Genomic DNA, 21,186 nt, shown 5'->3' with positions numbered 1-21,186 from the left:
GGCTATACAGCAGTGTGTGTGTGTGTTTGTGTGTGTGTGTGTGTGTGTGTGTGTGTGTGTGTGTGTGTGTGTGTGTGTGTGTGTGTGTGTGTGTGTGTGTGTGTGTGTGTGTGTGTGTGTGTGTGGTGTGTGACTCAACAATCAATATTTGCACCAATAACTCATTACAGTTGTGACCGGGTGTGGAAGTGTGAATTGCTCATTACTCTATAATTTGTTCATGATTGTAGCCAAAGTATAAACGTAAATAACCATTCTACAGAATTCATTACCTTTGTAACTTGTGAGCTCATTACCTTTGTACCTAGTTCAGCTATCAAAACTTTGGGGGCCCAGTCCCTGGACCCATTACGTACCTCTGTAATCTGTAAATACCTTTGTAACTTGTCAAGATTGTGACCAGATTTACCTGGAGTTCATTACCTTTGTAAATTGTGAGTTCATTACCTTTGTAAATTGTGAGTTCATTACCTTTGTAAATTGTGAGTTCATTACCTCTGTAACTTGCTAAGCTATCAAAACTTTGGAGTCCAGTCCCTGGACCAATTATGTACCTCTGTAATCTTTTGACTACCGCCCACAGGATGGGTATGGGGTGCATAATAAACATATTAAACTAACTAACTATTCCTTCCATCATGTCGTTCGCTAAATCAAAAATAGCACTGGTCCTAGAACTGACCCCTGTGGGACCCCGCTCATCACAGGCGCCCACTGTGATACCTCTTCACATACCATGACTCGTTGCTGCCTCCCTGTCAGGTATTCCCTGATCCATTGCAGTGCCCTCCCTGTTACATGCGCCTGATCCTCCAGCTTCTGCACTAATCTCTTGTGGGGAACTGTGTCAAAGGCCTTCCTGCAGTCTAGGAAAACGCAATCAACCCACCCCTCTCTCTCGTGTCTTACTTCTGTTACCTCGTGTGTGTCTTACTTCTGTTACTTTGTGTGTGTGTGTGTGTGTGTGTGTGTGTGTGTGTGTGTGTGTGTGTGTGTGTGTGTGTGTGTGTGTGTGTGTGTTGGTGTGTGTGTACTCACCTATTTGTGGTTGCATGGGGCGAGTCTTAGCTACTGGGCCCTCTCTCTCCCCGCTCCATGAGCTTTATCAAACCTCGTCTTAAAACTGTGTATGGTTCCTGCCTCCACTACGTCATTTTCTAGGCTATTTCACTGCCTTACAACTCTATGACTGAAGAAATACTTCCTAATATCTCTCTGACTCATTTGCATCTTCAACTTCCAATTGTGGCCTCTTGTTTCTGTGTCTCCTCCCTGGAACATCCTGTCTTTGTCCGCCTTGTCTATTCCACGCAGTATTTTATATGTCGTTATCATGTCTCCCCTGACCCTCCTGTCCTCCAGTGTCGTCAGGCCGATTTCCCTTAATCTTTCTTCATAGGACATTCCCCTTAGCTCTGGAACTAACCTTGTCGCAAACCTTTGTACTTTCTCTAGTTTCTTGATGTGCCTTATCAAGTGCGGGTTCCAAACAGGTGCTGCATACTCCAGTATGGACCTGACATACACGGTGTACAGTGTCTTGAACGATTCCTTACTAAGGTATCGGAATGCTGCTCTCAGGTTTGCCAGGCGCCCATATGCTGCAGCAGTTATCTGATTGATGTGTGCTTCTGGAGACATGCTCGGTGTTATATTCACCCCAAGATCTTTCTCCTTGAGTGAGGTTTGCAGTCTTTGGCCACCTAGCCTATACTCTGTCTGTGGTTTTCTGTGCCCTTCCCCTATCTTCATGACTTTGCATTTGGCAGGATTAAATTCGAGAAGCCATTTGCTGGACCAGGTGTCCAGTCTGTCCAGGTCTCTTTGAAGTCCTGCCTGGTCCTCATCAGATTTAATTTTCCTCATTAACTTCACATCATCTGCAAACAGGGACACTTCCGAGTCTAACCCTTCCATCATGTCGTTCACATATACCAAAAATAGCACTGGTCCTAGGACCCACCCCTGTGGGACCCCGCTCGTCACAGGTGCCCACTGTGATACATCATTACCATGACTCGTTGTTGCCTCCCTGTCAGGTATTCTCTGATCCATTGCAGTGCCCTTCCTGTTATATGTGCCTGATGCTCTAGCTTCTGCACTAATCTCTTGTGAGGAACTGTGTCAAAGGCCTTCTTGGAGTCCAAGAAGATGCAGTCAACCCACCCCTCTCTCTCGTGTCTTACTTCTGTTATTTTATCATAAAACTCCAGAAGGTTTGTGACACAGGACTTGCCTTCCGTGAATCCGTGCTGGTTGGCATTTATACTCTTGCTCCGTTCCAGGTGATCCACCACTCTCCTCCTGATAATCTTCTCCTTAATTTTGCGTACTATACACGTCAATGACACAGGTCTATAGTTTAGTGCCTCTTTTCTGTCTCCTTTTTTAAAAATGGGAACTACATTTGCCATCTTCCATACCTCAGGTAGTTGCCCAGTTTCCAGGGACGTGTTGAAGATTATGGTAAGTGGCACGCACAACATATCTGCTCCCTCTCCAAGGACCCACAGGGAGATGTTGTCCGGTCCCATTGCCTTTGGGGTATCGATGTCCCTTAGCAGTTTCTTCACCTCCTCCTCATCTGTATGTATGTCGTCCAACACTTGTTGATGTATTCCTTGCTGGTGTCCCCATCTGGTCTGTCCCCCCAGAGTCCTTCCTGTCTCGACTGTAAATACTTCCTTAAATCTCGTGTTGGGCTCCTCACATACCTCTTGATCGTTTCTTGTGAGTTCTCCACCTTCTTTCCTCAGCCTTATCACCTGGTCTTTGACTGTTGTCTTCCTCCTAATGTGGCTATACAGCAGTTTCGGGTCAGATTTGACTTTCGATGCTATGTCGTTTTCATACTGTCGCTGGGCCTCCCTCCTTATCTGTGCATACTCGTTTCTGGCTCTTCTACTAATCTCCTTGTTTTCCTGGGTCCTATGCCTCCTGTACCTTTTCCATTCTCTGTTGCACTTAGTTTTTGCCTCCCTACACCTTCGGGAAAACCAAGGACTCGTTTTGGTCTTCCTATTATTTCTCTGTGTGTGTGTGTGTGTGTGTGTGTGTGTGTGTGTGTGTGTGTGTGTGTGTGTGTGTGTGTGTGTGTGTGTGTGTGTGTGTGTGTGTGTGTTTACTCACCTAGTTGAGGTTGCAGGGGTCGAGTCCGAGCTCCTGGCCCCGCCTCTTCACTGATCGCTACTAGGTGTGTGTGTGTGTACTCACCTATTTGTGGTTGCAGAGGTCGAGTCTTAGCAGCAGTTATCTGGTTGATGTGTGCTTCCAGAGATGTGCTCTGTGTTATGGTCACCCCAAGATCTTTCTCCTTGAGTGAGGTTTGCAGTCTTTGGCCACCTAGCCTATACTCTGTATGTGGTCTTCTTTGCCCTTCCCGAATCTTCATGACTTTTGCATTTGGGGGGGGGTTGAATTTATGAAGCCAGTTGCTGGACCACGTGTCCAGCCTGTCCAGGTCTCTTTGTAGTCATGCCTGATCCTCATCTGTTTTAATTCTCCTCATTAACTTCACATCATCTGCAAACAGGGACACTTCTGAGTCTATCACTTCCATCATGTCATTCACATATACCAAAAATAGCACTGGTCTATGACTGACCCCTGTGGGACCCCACTCATCACAGGTGCCCACTGTGATACCTCACCATGTACTATGACTCGCTGTTGCCTCCCTGTCAGGTATTCTCTGATCCATTGCAGTGCCCTTCCTGTTATATGTGCCCAATCCTCCAGCTTCTGCACTAATCATTTGTGAGGAACTGTGTCAAAGGCCTTCCTGCAGTCCAGGAAAATGCAATTAACCCACCTCTCTCTCTTGTGTCTTCTGTTACTTTGTCATAAAACTCCAGAAGGTTTGTGACACAAGATCTGCCTTCCATGAATCCGTGCTGGTTGTCGTTTATAATCTTGTTCCATTCCAGGTGCTCCACCACTCTCCTCCTCATAATCTTCTCCATGACTTCGCACACCATACACGTCAGTAACACTGGTCTGTAGTTTAGTGCCTCATTTCTGTCTCCTTTCTTAAAAATGGGGACTACATTTGCCGTCTTCCATACCTCAGGTAGTTGCCCAGTTTGAAGGGATGTGTTGAAGATTGTGGTTAGTGGTACACACAGCATCTCTGCTTCTTCTCTAAGGACCCAAATTCAAAGTTTATTCTCTATAAGGATTACAATGCTGAGTTTACAGAATTTGGTTATTGTGTGGTTTACATATAGTAAAATACTAATTACAGAGGGTGCCACTAGAACACCTAGCATGGCTAGGCATTTCGAGATGTTGTCCAGTCCCATTGCCTTTGAGGCATCAAGGTCACTTAGCAGCTTCTGCACCTCCTCCTCAGTTGTGTGTATGTCATCCAACACTCGATGGTATATCCCCTATTGGTGTTCCCCTCTGTGCCATCTTCAAAGAGCCCTTCCTATCTCTACTGCATATACTTCCTTGAATCTCGTGTTGAGCTCCTCACATACCTCTTGATCGTTTCTTGTGAGTTCCCCACCTTCTTTCCTCAGCCTGATCACCTGCTCTTTGACTGTTGTCTCCCTCCTAATGCAGCTATACAGCAGTTTCGGGTCAGACTTGACTTTCGATGCAATGTTGTTTTCGTACTGTCGCTGGGCCTCCCTCCTAATCTGTGCATACTCATTTCTGGCTTTTCTACTAATCTCCTTATTTTCCTGGGTTCTTTGCCTTCTGTATTTTTTCCATCTTCTAGTGCACTTAGTTTTTGCCTCCCTACACTTTCGGGGAAACCAGGGGCTCATTCTGGTCTTCCCATTATTTCTGTTGCCCTTGGGAACAAACCTTTCCTCTGCCTCCTTGCATTTTGTTGTTACATATTCCATCATTTCGTTTACTGACTTTCCTTTCAATTCTCTGTCCCACTGAACCTCCTGCAAGGAAGTTCCTCATACCTTTATAGTCCCCCCTTTTATAGTTTGGCTTTTCCCATTCAACTCCTGTTACCCTCTCCCTTGTAACTCTACTATGCATTCAAAGCACAGAACCACATGATCACTAGCTTCAAGGAACCTCTCATATGTGATGTTCTCAGTGTCTGAACTGCTAAGGGTGAACACAAAGTCCAGTCCTGCTGGCTCATCCTCCCCTCTCTCTCTGGTAGTGTCCTTAACATGTTGATGTCTGGAGTTTACCTGGAGAGGGTTTCGGGGGTCAATGCCCCGGTGGCCCGGTCTGAGACCAGGCCTCATGGTGTATCAGGGTTTGATCAACCAGGCTGTTACTGCTGGCCGCACACAAACTGACCTATGAACCACAGCCTGGTTGGTCAGGTACTGACTTTAAGTGCCTGTCCAGTGCCTTCTTGAAGACAGCCAGGGGTCTATTGGTAATCCCCTTATGTATGCTGGCAGGCAATTGAACAATCTTGGGCCCCAGATACTTACTGTGTTGTCTCTCGGTGTACTCATGGCACCCCTGCTTTTCATCAGGGGAATGTTGCATCTCCTGCCAAGTCTTTTGCTTTCATGGGGAGTGATTTTCGTGTGCAGGTTTGGTACCAATCCCTCCAGGACCTTCCAAGTGTATATTATCATGTATCTCTCTCACCTGCATTTGAGGGAATACAGATCAAAGGCCTTCAACTGTTCCCAGTAGTTTAGGTGCCTTATCATACTTATGTGTGCCATGAAAGCTCTTTGTACACTGTCCAGGTCTGCAATGTTGCCAGCCTTGAAGGGGGCTGTTAGTGTACAGCAGTATTCCAGCCTAGAAAGCACAAGCAATTTGAAGAGAATCATCATGAGCTTGGCATCCCTAGTTTTGAAGGTTCTCATTATCCATCCTATCATTTTCTAGTGGATAAGGTAAATGCATTGTTGTGGTCTTTGAAGACGAGATCCTCTGACATTATCACTCCCAGGTCCTTCACATTACTTTTCCACTCTATTGTATGGTTAGAATTTGTCGTATACCCTGACACATTTTTAATTTCAAGTTTTCCATATCTGAGTAGTTGAAATTTCTCCTCGTTGAACTTCATATTGTTTTGAGTGGCCCATTCGAAGATTTGCATAAGGTTTTCCAGTACCACATCCATCATCTTGACTCTCCATGTTTCGGGACCCCTGTGTGGTCCAGGTTTTCCCAGTCGATCTCCCTGTGCTTGAAATTGCCCATAACCAGTAACTTTGCTCTGCTCGAGTGAGCTCTTCTTGCCACCTCAGCCAGTGTGTCCACCAATGCTATGTTGCTCTCTTCATATTCCTCTCTTGGCCTCCTGCAGTTTGGTGGTGGATTATACATCACTGCAATGACTACCTTATGTTTCCCAGACTGAAGTGTACCTACTATGTAATCCCTTTCTCCAATCTCATCCATGCCTTCCATTCTCAAATCTCCATCGGCTTTTTATGAGCAGTGCAACCCCTCCTCCCCTTTTGCTCCTTCTATCTTTCCTCAGGGTCTGATATCCTGGTGGGAAGACTGCATCTGTTATTGTCTCAGTGAGTTTCGTTTCTGTGACTGCTATGATGTCTGGGGGACTTCTCACTGATTCTTTCATGCCACTCCTCATATTTATTCGTTATTCCATCTGCATTCGTGTACCAAACCTTCAACTTCCTTTCTAAAACTGTGGTCCTGGGAGAATATTGGGGTTGGAGGAGCTGGAGCCCTGGCGGGGGCCTATGGGGGATTGCAGTGGGGGTGGGGGCAGAGTTCCCATAGAAAGTTGCTTTAGAGGTGGGATTTGTGGTGTGGGATCAATGTGAGAGCGTCGGTTTAGATTATTCAGTTGCCTTGGGGTTGTCGTGGTTGGAGTCCTTCTGCAGGGGTTTCTGGAGGGTGTGTTTGCCCTTCCACCTGTGTCTGGATTCTTCTGCTCATCTCTGTTATTTCATCTCGTTCCTCCTTTCGTTTTCGTACTCTCTCTTTCAGTATCATCCTTTCCTCTTGTGTTCTGTCTTGATCAAGGTACACACTCTGGTACTCCAGTTTGTCTCTCAGTCATGGTTTCTCCTGCAGGATCATGGTTTGAGTTGATTCTGCATTGAAAATCACTTTGAGAGGCCATTTCCGTCCCCTTGCAAACCACCCAATTTTCCGATAATTTGTCACCTGGGTCATGTCGCCCTCACCTATTGCTTTCATGACACCTTCAATCACTTTCCTCTCTTCCTGTTTTCTTTCATCATAGGTTTCCCCTTCGACTTCCTGGAGCCCGTAGACAAAAACTGATCTTGCCCTTTCGTCCTCCCACTGTGTCTCCCATTATGTCCTCTGAGGTGTTTTAGTTCCTTCCATTGGAGCATTACTTCCTTCAATCCCTTCCCTGGTTGAGGCCCCTATGCTCACTGGATGTGTTTCCTGCTCAGCTGTTCCTGGCCCCTGCAGGTGTCTGTTAGTCTCTGCATATATCATAGCTCCTTCATTGTCTTCAGACCTCTCATTTGCTCCTAGTGTGCTCCTCCTGTGTGTATGTGTGTGTGTATGTGTGTGTGTGTGTGTGTGTGTGTGTGTGTGTGTGTGTGTGTGTGTGTGTGTGTGTGTGTGTGTGTGTGTGTGCGTGTGTGTGCGTGTGTGTGCGTGTGTGTGCGTGTGTGCGCGTGTGTGCGCGTGTGTGCGCGTGTGCGCGCGTGTGTGCGTGTGTGTGCACGTGTGTGTGTGTGTGTACTCACCTATTTGTACTCACCTATTTGTGGTTGCAGGGGTCGAGTCACAGCTCCTGGCCCCGCCTCTTCGCTGATTGCTACTAGGTCCTCTCTCTCCCTGCCCCATGAGCTCTATCATACCTCGCCTTAAAACTATGTATGGTTCCTGCCTCCACTACATCACTTTCTAGGCTATTCCATGGCCTGACTACTCTATGACTGAAGAAATACTTCCTAACATCCCTTTGATTCATCTGAGTCTTCAACTTCCAATTGTGACCTCTTGTGTCTGTGTCCCATCTCTGGAACATCCCGTCTTTGTCCACCTCGTCTATTCCGCGCAGTATTTTATATGTCGTTATCATGTCTCCCCTGTCCCTCCTGTCCTCCAGTGTCGTCAGGCTGATTTCCCTCAACCTTTCTTCATAGGACAATCCCCGTAGCTCTGGGACTAGTCTTGTTGCAAACCTTTGCACTTTCTCTAATTTCTTGACGTGCTTGACTAGGTGTGGATTCCAAACTGGTGCTGCATAATCCAGTATGAGCCTGACGTAGATGGTATACAGAGTCTTAAACGAATCCTTACTGAGGTATCGGAACGCTATCCGTAGGTTTGCCAGGCGCCCGTATGCTGCAGCAGTTATCTGATTGATGTGCGCCTCAGGAGATATGCTCGGTGTTATACTCACCCCCAGATCTTTTTCCTTGAGTGAGGTTTGCAGTCTTTGGCCATCTAAACTATATTGTGTCTGCGGTCTTCTTTGCCCTTCCCCAATCTTTATGACTTTGCATTTGGCAGGGTTAAATTCAAGGAGCCAGTTGCTGGACCAGGCTTGTAGCCTGTCCAGGTCTCTTTGTAGTCCTGCCTGATCCTCGTCCGATTTGATTCTTCTCATTAACTTCACATCATCTGCAAACAAGGACACTTCTGAGTCTATCCCTTCCGTTATGTCGTTCACATATACCAAGAACAGCACAGGTCCTAGGACTGACCCCTGTGGAACCCCGCTTGTCACAGGCGCCCACTCTGACACCTCGTCGCGTACCATGACTCGTTGTTGCCTCCCTGTCAGATATTCTCTGATCCATTGCAGTGCCTTTCCTGTTATGTGTGCCTGGTCTTCTAGCTTTTGCAGTAACCTCTTGTGAGGAACTGTGTCGAAGGCCTTCTTGCAGTCCAAAAATATGCAGTCGATCCACCCCTCTCTCTCTTGTCTTACTTCTGTCACCTTGTCATAAAACTCAAGTAGGTTTGTGACACAGGATTTTCCTTCCCTGAAACCGTGCTGGTTGTCAATTATACACTTGTTTCTTTCCAGGTGCCCCACCACTCTCCTCCTGATGATCTTCTCCATGACCTTGCATACTATACACGTTAGTGATACAGGTCTGTAGTTTAGTGCCTCATGTCTGTCTCCCTTTTTAAAAATTGGGACTACATTTGCCATTTTCCATACCTCAGGGAGTTGCCCAGTTTCAAATGATGTGTTGAAGATCTTTGTTAATGGCTCACACAATATTTCTGCTCCCTGTTTAAGGACCCATGGAGAGATGTTGTCTGGTCCCACCGCCTTTGAGGTGTCAAGTTCACATAGCAGCTTCTTCACCACCTCCTTGGTTATATGTACCTCATCCAGCACTTGCTGGTGTGCCCCCCTGTTCTGATTTCTTGGAGTCCTACTGGTTTCCACTGTAAATACCTCTTTAAATCTTGTGTTGAGCTCCTGACAAACCTCTCGGTCGTTTCTTGTGAATTCCCCATCACCCTTCCTGTGTTTTCCTCCTGATGTGGCTGTACAACAGCTTCGGGTCAGTCTTTACTTTTGATGCTATGTCATTTTCATATTGTCTCTGAGCCTCCCTTCTTATCTGTGCATATTCGTTTCTGGCTCTTCGGCTGATTTCTTTATTTTCCTGAGTTCTCTGTCTTCTGTACCTTTTCCATTCTCTAGTACACCTAGTTTTTGCCTCCCTACACCTTTGGGTGAACCAAGGACTCGTTCTGTTCTTCCCATTATTTCTGTTTCCCTTGGGAACAAACCTCTCCTCTGCCTCCTTGCATTTTGTTGCTACATAGTCCATCATTTCTTGTACTGGTTTTCCTGTCAGTTCCCTCTCCCACTGAATGTCTTGAAGGAAGTTCCTCATGCCTGAGTAGTTCCCCCTTTTGTAGTTTGGTTTTTCCCAGCCTATTCCTGCTACTCTCTCCACTTGGAGCTCAACTATGTAGTCGAAGCACAGAACCACATGATCACTAGCTCCCAGGGGCCTTTCATACATGATACCCTCGATGTGTGTGTGTGTGTGTGTGTGTGTGTGTGTGTGTGTGCATGTGTGTGTGCATGTGTGTATGTGTGTATGTGTGTATCTGTGTGTGTGTGTGTGTGGGTGTGTGTGTGTGTGTGTGTGTGTGTGTGTGTGTGTGTGTGTGTGTGTGTGTGTGTGTGTGTGTGTGTGTGTGTGTGTGTGTGTGTGTGTGTGTGTGTGTTAGCTTAATTAGTTAGTTTAATATCTTTATTATGCACCCCATACCCATCCTGTGGGCAGTAGTCAAAAGATTACAAAGGTACATAATGGGTCCAGGGACTGGACCCCAAAGTTATGATAGCTGAACTAGTTACAAAGGTAATGAACTTCAGGTAGATCTGGTCACAATCATGGCAAGTTACAATGGTAATGAATCAGCCTCACTCCTATACATGGTTACAGTCATGAACAAATTACAAAGTAATGAACCACTGATGCGTCCACACCTGGTCACAATTGTAATGAGTTATAAATACAAATACTAAGTGGGTCATACACCCACGTGTGTGTGTGCATGTGTGTGTTTTGTGTGTGCACACATTTTATATATGTACTCACCTAATTGTGATTGCAGGGGTTGAGACTCAGCTCCTGGCCTGCCTCTTCACTGACTGCTACTGAGTCCTCCCTCTCCCTGCTCCATGAACTTTATCATACCTTGTCTTAAAACTATGTATGGTTCCTGCCTCCACTACATCGCTTGCCAGACTATTCCACTTCCTAACAACTCTGTGGCTGAAGAAATACTTCCTAACATCCCTTTGACTCATCTGAGTCTTCAGCTTCTAATTGTGACCCCTTGTTTGTGTCCCATCTCTGGAACATCCTGTCTCTGTCCACCTTGTCTATTCCACGCAGTATTTTGTATGTCGTTATCATGTCTTGCCTGACCTTCCTATCTTCCAGTGTCATCAGACCGATTTCCCTTAACTTTTCTTCGTAGGACATTCCCCTTAGCTCTGGAACCAGCCTTGTTGCAAACCTTTGCACTGTCTCTAACTTCTTGACGTGTTTGACCAGGTGTGGGTTCCAAACTGGTGCTGCGTACTCCAGTATGGGCCTGGCATACACAGTGTACAGAGTCTTGAACAATTCCTTACTGAGGTACCAGAATGCTATTCTCAGGTTTGCCAAATGCCCACATGCCGCAGCAGTTATCTGGTTAATATGTGCTTCTGGTGATGTACTCGGTATTATACTCACCCCTAGATCTTTCTCCTTGAGTGAGGTTTGCAGTCTTTGGCTGCCTAGCCTATACTCTGTCTATGGTCTTCTTTGCCTTTCTCCAGTCTTCATGACTTTGCATACTCACAAAAAAAAACTCTATGATTTCATAAGAATTTTTTTTTTTTTTTTTTCAAAAATTTTTTTACCCTGAGAACAAGTTTGCGAGAGTGCCTGTCGACCCTGAAAGGGTTAATATCTGTTGTTCTGGAGCAGAGGCCAATGACTGTGCCTCTGCTCCAGAAGTGTTTTCAGTTAATGTATGATTTCTGTCATTTCTTGCCAATCTTTTTTCCTTCCTGGCACTAAAAAACCTTCTCTGGAGAGATTTTGGATCCCTTCTTGTTTCCCATGGTCAGGGTGATCTGTATCTTTTTGTCCCCTTTATATGATGTGCCTGACAGTATACATTGTAGCATTTTCTTCCATGAACTAACGAGTGACACATTTCAGGGTGAAATAAGTTACAAGATGAAAAGCTGCACACTTCTGTTGTCATGTGGGAGTAGCATTTTTTGGAATGGTCAAAAATGAATGTCCCACATGTTTTTCCAGATATACCATGCTTGCAGATTCCCAAGGCATAGAATATGCATAGACTGGATCTTTGTTTGCCAGGATTTCTTGTAGCTGTGTTCCCTACCAGCACACTTTTTTCTGTTTCTCCACTACCTACAGCCCTGGTACAGACATCAGTGCTTCCACCAGTTTTTACTGGTAATGTGTTAAACACTATTCCCTGAGACATCATCCCCTTTTCTTCCATCTCCAGCAGTATTGCTACTTCATACCTCAGGAAATTGTATAACATTGCCAGACATGCATATGCTCTTCTAGCAACCCTGGCTCTTCTAGCAACCCTGGCTCTTCTAGCAACCCTGTCATATTTTTTTTTTACATGTCAGCCATTTCCCACCCAGGCAGGGTGACCAAAAGAGAAAGAAAACCCCATATAGAAGGAAAAAACTTTCATCATTCAACACTTTCATTATCACTCATACATAATCATTGTCTTTGCAGAGATGCTCAGATACGACAGTTTAGATGTCCCTCCAAACTGCCAATATCCCAAACCCCTCCTTTAAAATGCAAGCATTGTATTTCCTATTTCCAGGACTCAAGTCCAGCTAACAGGTGTCCCTGAATCCCTTCATAAAATATTACCCTGCTCACACTCCAACAGCTCATCAGGTCCCAAAAACCATTCATCTCCATTCACTCCTATCCAACACGCTCACGCACGCTTGCTGGAAGTCCAAGCTCCTCCCTCACAAAACCTCCTTTACCCCTTCTCTCCAACCTTTTTGAGGATGACCCCTACCTTGCCTTCCTTCCCCTACAGATTTATATGCTCTCCAAGTCATTCTACTTAGTTCCAGTCTCTCTAAATGACGAAACTACCTCAACAACCCCTCTTCAGCCCTATGATTAATACTTTGAGTAACTCCACACCTCCTAATTTCCACACTATGAATTCTCTGCATAATATTTACACCACACATTGCCCTTAGACACAACATCTCCACTGCCTCCAGCCTCCTCCCTGTTGCAGTATTTACAACCCATGCCTCACACCCATATAAGAGTGTTGGTACCACTGTACTCTTGTACATTCCCATCTTTGCCTCTGAGGATAACATTTTTTTTTTTTTCCACAGATACCTCAATGCACCACTCACTTTTTTTTCATCAATGCTATGGTTAACCTCATCCTTCATAAACCCATCCACTGACATGGTTCGGACATGTAGAGAGAATGGAGCGAAACAGAATGACTTCAAGAGTGTATCAGTCTGTAGTGGAAGGAAGGCGGGGTAGGGGTCGGCCTAGGAAAGGTTGGAGGGAGGGGGTAAAGAAGGTTTTGTGTGCGAGGGGCTTGGACTTCCAGCAGGCATGCGTGAGTTTGTTTGATAGGAGTGAATGGAGACAAATGGTTTTTAATACTTGATGTGCTGTTGTAGTGTGAGCAAAGTAATATTTATGAAGGGGTTCAGGGAAACCGGCAGGCCGGACTTGAGTCCTGGAGATGGGAAGTACAGTGCCTGCACTCTGAAGGAGGGGTGTTAATGTTGCAGTTTAAAAACTGTAGTGTAAAGCACCCTTCTGGCAAGACAGTGATGGAGTGAATGATGGTGAAAGTTTTTCTTTTTCGGGCCACCCTGCCTTGGTGGGAATCGGCCAGTGTGATATTAAATAAAAAAATAAATAATTTACTTCTTCTATATTCCCTCCCTCCAATGTGATGTCCAATTTTTCTTTATCTAAATCATTTGATACCCTCATCACCTTACTATTATCTATGTTAACTTTCAATTTTCTACATTTACACACCCTCCCAAACTCGTCCACTAACCTTTGCAGCTTTTTTTTAGAATCTTCCAAAAGCACAGTATCATCAGCAAAAAGTAACTGTGTCAATTCCCATTTTGTATTTGATTCCCCAACACCCTAGCATTTACTTCTCTTACAACCCCATCTATATATATATATATATATATATATATATATATATGTTAAACAACCTTGGTGACATTACACATCCCTAAGACCCACATTTACTTTTACTGTCATATGCCATCTCCAAATCCATAAATACAACAAACCACTCCTTACCCTTATCTAGGTACTACCCACTCTTATGCTTCAATATAAACATTTAGTCTACCCATCCCTTACCCTTCCTGTATTCTCCCTGGTCCTCTGCAATCCTACTTTCTTCCTTACCCATAACCTTTTCAATAACTGTTATATTTTTTTAACACATCAGCTGTTTCCTGCCGAGGCAGGGTGACCCAAAAAGAAATAAAAATACTTTCATCATTCAACACTTTCACCATCACTCATACATAATCACTGTCTTTGCAGAGATGCTCAGTTACGACAGTTTATGTAGAGCATTTCAGGCAAATTAGGTCAATTTTGTCCCAGGATGCGACTCACACCAGTCGACTAACACCCAGGTACCCATTTTACCGATGGGTGAACATAGACAACCAGTGTAAGGAAACACGTCCAATGTTTCCACCCTTTCACCAGAAATCAAACGCGGACCCTCACCATCACCATGTGAAGCGAGAGCTTTTGCCACCAGGCTACGGGGCACCATGGCCTGGTGGCTTAAACTCTCTAAACATTCACATAACACCTCCCCAAATCTCTCCTCTACACACTTCTCACCCTTAGGTGTATACATGTATACAATTACTATAACCAACTTCTCTCATCTCTAAGACCTTTTAAAATACATAATTCTGTACATAGACTGGTATATGCTCTTTATAATTAAATGGAGATTTAATCCTGTTTCTATTAATTTAGTACCTTACCTGGAATTTCACATTTTTCGCCACTATATCCATGGGCACAGTCACAAATGAAGGATCCCAGGCCGTCGATGCATGTGGCACCATTGAAGCATGGAGAAGAGGCACACTCGTCTGTAAGGGTGGCTTATTATGAAAAAAAAGCGAGGTATATGCATGGTTTGAAAAGGGTGCAGCTGGGCCAGCAGTGGTGCAATTACAGCAAAAGCAAATACAGCCAGAATTTGGTATTAATCTGTGCTATAAATAATTTTAATATTTACAATGTGCAGCAGTGTGCTAAGATTTTAACAACAACACTAAGAAGGAAGTGCAGTAATTATGAAAGATTATTCTTAAGCTTCAAGAAAACCTGTTAACAGAGACAGTACCATTATATGTTAAATAAAATCATAGCAGGCTGTTAATAAAATAGTGATATTTTACCAATACTGTACATGAACAAATGGTTTACAAAGCTGAACTGAACACATCGACTGATTACCTCAAACACCTCCTCTTCTTTCACTTTTCTCTCTGTATAGCCCTTGTGGCTTAGTGCTTCTTTTTGATTACAATAATAAATAAAAAATTCACTTTTCTCTGCATTGGACTGAAGAAGCCACTGTGTGGTGAAATGTTTCCAGAATAAACATATCCAAATGTTGCACAAGTGACTCATTTATCACCAATACTGTACAAACCAATAAGGGTCGGAATGCTAAATGCTCTAATTTTGGGATGTAGTTAAAAATATTAAAGAGCAAGTGGTAGCAAATATGTTTTCTTTCGATCTTCATGCTTTGGTGGGAAATGGATGATATGTAAAAAAAAACTGATCTCAAATATACTTCAGTAAAAGTTGACCAAACATTCAAAAATTCTGAAGGATAAGCAATGAGGAAAATTACTTGTATCACATACAATGAGTATTACCTGGAGTTTACCTGGAGAGAGTTCCGGGGGTCAACGCCCCCACGGCCCGGTCTGTGACCAGGCCTCCTGGTGGATAAGAGCCTGATCAACCAGGCTGTTGCTGCTGGCTGCACGCAAACCAACGTACGAGCCACAGCCTGGCTGATCAGGAACTGACTTTAGGTGCTTGTCCAGTGCCAGCTTGAAGACTGCCAGGGGTCTGTTGGTAATCCCCCTTATGTGTGCTGGGAGGCAGTTGAACAGTCTTGGGCCCCTGACACTTATTGTATGGTCTCTTAACGTGCTAGTGACACCCCTGCTTTTCATTGGGGGGATGTTGCATCGTCTGCCAAGTCTTTTGCTTTCGTAGTGAGTGATTTTCGTGTGCAAGTTCGGTACTAGTCCCTCTAGGATTTTCCAGGTGTATATAATAATATAAGAATAATAATAATAATAACAATAATAATAATGGAGAGAGTAGTAAGGGAGAAAAAGTTAGCATATGAGAGGTTCTTGCAAAGTAGAAATGATGCAAGGAGGGAGGATTATATGGAGAGAAAAAGAGAGGTTAAAACAGTGGTGAAGCAATGTAAAAAGAGAGCAAATGAGAGAGTGGGTGAGATGTTATCAACAAATTTTTTTGAAAATAAGAAAAAGTTTTGGAATAAGATTAATAAGTTGAGGAAGCCTAGGGAACGAATGGATCTGATAGTTAAAAATAGGGGAGGAGAGTTATTAAATGAAGAGTTAGAGGTATCGGGAAGATGGAGGGAATATTTTGAGGAATTGTTAAATGTTGATGAAGATAGGGAGCTGTGATTTTGTGTATAGGGAAAGGAGGAATAACATCTTGTAGGAATGAAGAAGAGCCAGTTGTGAGTGTGGGGAAAGTTCGTGAGGCAGTGGGTAGAAAGAAAGGGGGTAAGGCAACAGGGACTGGTGGGATAAAGATAGAAATGTTAAAGGCAGGTAGCGATATAGTTTTGGAGTGGTTGGTGCTTTTATTTAATAAATGTATGGAAGAGGGTAAGATACCTAGGGATTGGCAGAGAGCATGCATAGTTCCTTTGTATAAAGGAAAAGGGGACAAAAGAGAGTGCAAAAATTATAGGGGGATAAGTCTGTTGCGTATACCTTGTAAAGTGTATGGTGGAGTTATTGAAAGAATTACGAGTAAGACGGAGAGTAGGATAGCAGATGAACAAGGAAGTTTTAGGAAGGGTAGGGGATGTGTAGACTAAGTGTTTACAGTGAAACATATACATGAACAGTATTTAGAAAGGGGTAAAGAGGTTTTTGTGGCATTTATGGATTTGGAAAAGGCATATGATAGGGTGGATAGGGGGGTAATGTGGCAGATGTTGCAAATGTATGGTATAGGAGGTAGGTTACTGAAAGCAGTGAAGAGTTTTTATGAGGATAGTGAGGCTCAGGTTAGACTATGTAGGAGAGAGGGTGATTATTTCTCAGTAAAAGTAGGCTTAGACAAGGATGTGTGATGTCACCATAGTTGTTCAATATATTTATAGATGGGGTTGTAAAAAAAGTGAATGCTCGGGTGTTGGCAAGAGGTGTGAGTTTAAAAGATAAAGAATCTAACACAAAGTGGGAGTTGTCACAATTGCTCTTTGCTGATGACACTGTGCTTTTGGGAGATTCTGAAGAGAAGTTGCAGAGGCTGGTGGATGAGTCTGATAGGGCATGTAAAAGAATAAAATTAAAAGAGAATATAGGAAAGAGCAAGGTGATAAGGATAACAAAAAAAATTAGGTGAAGAAAGATTGAATATCAGATTGGATGGAGAAAGTATGGAGGATATCACCTTCAAGGACCATAACATTGTATCAATCGCATCTGCTAGAAAAATGACAGGATGGATAATGAGAACCTTCAAAACTAGGGAGGCCAAGCCCATGATGACACTCTTCAGGTCACTTGTTCTATCTAGGCTGGAATATTGCTGCACACTAACAGCACCTTTCAAGGCAGGTGAAATTGCCGACCTAGAAAATGTACAGAGAACTTTCACGGCGCGCATAACGGAGATAAAACACCTCAATTACTGGGAGCGCTTGAGGTTCCTAAACCTGTATTCCCTGGAATGCAGGAGGGAGAGATACATGATTATATACACCTGGGAAATCCTAGAGGGACAAGTACCGAACTTGCACACGAAAATCACTCACTACGAAAGCAAAAGACTTGGCAGACGATGCAACATCCCCCCAATGAAAAGCAGGGGTGTCACTAGCACGTTAAGAGACCATACAATAAGTGTCAGGGGCCCGAGACTGTTCAACTGCCTCCCAGCACACATAAGGGGGATTACCAACAGACCCCTGGCAGTCTTCAAGCTGGCACTGGACAAGCACCTAAAGTCAGTTCCTGGTCAGCCGGGCTGTGGCTCGTACGTTGGTTTGCGTGCAGCCAGCAGCAACAGCCTGGTTGATCAGGCTCTGATCCACCAGGAGGCCTGGTCACAGACCGGGCCGCGGGGGCGTTGACCCCCGGAACTCTCTCCAGGTAAACTCCAGGTAAATATTTGGGAGTGGACGTGTCAGCAGATGGGCCTATGAAAGATGAGGTGAATCATAGAATTGATGAGGGAAAAAGAAGAGTGATGCACTTAGGAATCTGTAGAGATAAAGAACCTTGTCCATGGAAGCAAAGAAGGAAATGTATGAGAGTATAGTTAAACCAATGTTCTTAAATGGGTGTGAAACATGGGTGGTGAATGTTGCAACAAGGAGAAAGCTGGAGGCAGTGGAGATGTCATGTCTGAGGGCAATGTGTAGTGTGAAAATAATGCAGACAATTCGTAGTTTGGAAATTAGGAGGAGGTGCAGGATTACCAAAACTATTATCCAGAGGGTTGAGGGGGGGTTGTTGGGGCGGTTCGGACATGTAGAGAGAGTGGAATGAAATAGAATGACTTCAAGAGTGTATCTATCTGTAGTGGAGGGAAGGCAGGGTAGGGGTGGGTCGGCCTAGGAAAGGTTGGAGGGAGGGGGTAAAGGAGGTTTTGTGCAAGGGGCTTTGATATCCAACAAGCATGCATGAGCACATTAGATAGGAGCAAATGGAGACAAATGGCTTTTAGGACCTGATGTGCTGTTGGAGTGTGAGCAAGGAAACATTTATGATGGGATTCACAGAAAACAGCAGGCCGGACTTGAGTCCTGGAGATGGGAAGTACAGTGTCTGTACTCTGAAGGAGGGGTGTTAATGTTGCAGTTTTATAACTGTAGTGTAAGTGCGACTCTGGCAAGACAGTGATGGAGTGAATGATGATGAAAGTTTTTCTTTTTCTGGCCACCCTGCCTTGGTGGGAGACAGCTAATGTGTTAATAATAATAATAAAAAATATCTTTATTTCTACAAATACATGTACAAGGTATACAGGCCTAGCTGACATCAATGACATACTACTACATAGAAAGCCTCTTGTTATGCAGAGCATTTCAGGCAAATCAGGTCAGTTTTGTACCAGGATGCGACCCACACCTGTCGACTAACACCCAGGTACCCATTTTACTGATGGGTGAACTTAGACAACTGGTGTAAGAAAACATGCTCAATGTTTCGACCCTTTGCTGGGAATTGAACCCAGACCCCTCAGCGTGTTAAGCAAGAGCTTTTGCCACCAGGCCACTGTAAGGACCCAGACAGGTGGTGAAAATTTCATCTAATAAACGTGAACTGCATGGGACTAAAATGAATAAGAAGCCTAAAATAGAAAAGACAGATGAAGTATAACTAAAACAAAATTGCACAATTAAATATTGTACAATGAGTGATGCAAAAGATATAAACTATAACCAGTAACAAATACTGCACTGCAATTGTCCAAATAAAAAAGTGAGAGAAAATTCATCAGAATTCATTTAGGAAAGGATAAATTTAACCATTAAACAGTATTAGATTTTTAGTAATGCTGATCCATGGCCACATATTCTTTATACTGTGTTAATTAAGCAACACATGAAAGGCAATGGTCCTAGTGTCTGCTAAACAAAATTGATGCCTATCAGCAGTCCAGCTTCTCAAGAAGAGTGTAGCAAGGAAAATAAATATCTTGTACTGGATGCCAATAAAATGCAGTAAACAGAAGTAGTGGAGTATATGAACAAAGCAAGCTCAGTTTTTATTGTATATATATTTCTAAGTCATTTGCAAGCAATATGAAGCAAATACTTTAACAAACAAATAAACACATACATACATACATACATACATACATACATACATACATACATACATACATACATATACATACACACACACACACACACACACACACACACACACACACACACACACACACACACACACACACACACACACACACACACACACACACACACACACACACACACACACACAGAGTAGGGCCCCACTTATATGGCAAGTCAGGTTCCAGGCAACTGCTGGAAAGAAGACATCACCAGAAAGCAGAACGCCATTTTTTCCACTTATAAATGTCAGATAATAAGTTTACACTAACATATATTAAGTTAGCAATAGAACAAGGTATTAAAAAACAATAAAAAGTAAAATACACACACAGCACACTCATTACTTACCTCAAAATATTTGTAGTCTTAATGTAGGGTGAAAAGTGAGTAGTGTTTATTGTAAGAAGTTAGGTGTGGTAGGTATGGCAGCGAGTCATGCCAGACTACCCAACCCCACCCACACGTAATATACTTCGACATTTAAAGAGCCCTAGAGCGATAAAATGTATTTAGTGTACACTTACTACTTACCTTAAAATATTTTTAGTCTTAACCCTTAAACGGTCCAAACGTATATATATGTTCTCTCACGTAGCACCCCGAATTTTTAGAGTAAAAAAATCGTTTTTTTTTTTTAATAGGAAAAAAGAGTATATGGTACCTAGGCATCCCCAATTTTTTTCATATGGCGCACAGTGAGTGCACACACCCATTCTCTCATGTCTAGGCGACTCAGGCTTATTGTGCGAATGTTGAATGAATCACAAAGGAAACGTATATATACATTTGGGGCGCTACACGAGAGAACATATATAGTATATGTTTGGACCATTTAAGGGTTAATATAGGGTGCAAGGTGAATAATTGGGTTGGTAAGTATCGAAGTATGGTAGGTATTGTAACCCCATCTGGTCACCCAACCTACATGATATACTAGGCATTTAAAGTGTCCTAGATTTATAAAATGCATATACAGTACACTCATTACTTACCTTAAAATATTTGTAGTCTTAATGTAGGGTGCAAGGTGAGTAAATGAGATTAAATGAATAAACGAGAGAGAATGAGTACATGAGAGAGTAATAGGTTCATAAGTTTTGTAAAACAAACCAGCCAAACGTGTATGGTTTTAGTTATAATAGTAATATTGTAGGTATGTAGTCAGCCTGGGCTACATACCTACACTTACATAGCAGATTTATATGCTATGTAATGTGTTTCTTATATAATTTTGAAGAAAATATCATAGATGGATTAGTGAAAATGTCTATATTGATGTAAAATAAGACATTCAATGTACCCAAGAGTGATTATTATTACACAATAGAGAGATGTGCACATGGAGAATGTAATCAAACTGGGTGGTGCATGCCGTATTTGAAAGACCGTTCACAGTATAGAAAGTTCTGGTTATAATTTGAAATCGCCATATTAGTGGAACGCTGTAAAGCGGGGTCCTACTGTAAAGGATATATATATATATATATATATATATATATATATATATATATATATATATATATATATATATATATATATATATATATATATATATATATGTATATATATATATATATATAT

The 21,186-nt window shown here is 43.2% G+C and overlaps 1 protein-coding gene across 3 annotated transcripts in view; it reads right to left on the bottom strand.

The window, feature by feature from the left end:
- LOC128686359 (uncharacterized) overlaps positions 1–21,186 on the bottom strand; it is a 552,092-nt gene that overhangs the window by 117,891 nt on the left and 413,015 nt on the right. For 2 of the 3 annotated variants that reach the window (XM_070085880.1, XM_070085882.1), the window contains one exon: positions 14,480–14,590. The exons of the other annotated variant lie outside the window; for it this stretch is intronic. In XM_070085880.1, coding sequence (XP_069941981.1) covers positions 14,480–14,590 — 111 coding nt within the window. The remainder of the gene's footprint in view (positions 1–14,479; positions 14,591–21,186) is intronic. 3 annotated transcript variants of the gene reach the window in all.

The sequence above is a fragment of the Cherax quadricarinatus genome, chromosome 17, assembly GCF_038502225.1.
Source record: "Cherax quadricarinatus isolate ZL_2023a chromosome 17, ASM3850222v1, whole genome shotgun sequence".
In the NCBI taxonomy this organism is placed as follows: domain Eukaryota; kingdom Metazoa; phylum Arthropoda; class Malacostraca; order Decapoda; family Parastacidae; genus Cherax; species Cherax quadricarinatus.
This window is presented reverse-complemented; position numbering and strand designations above follow the sequence as displayed.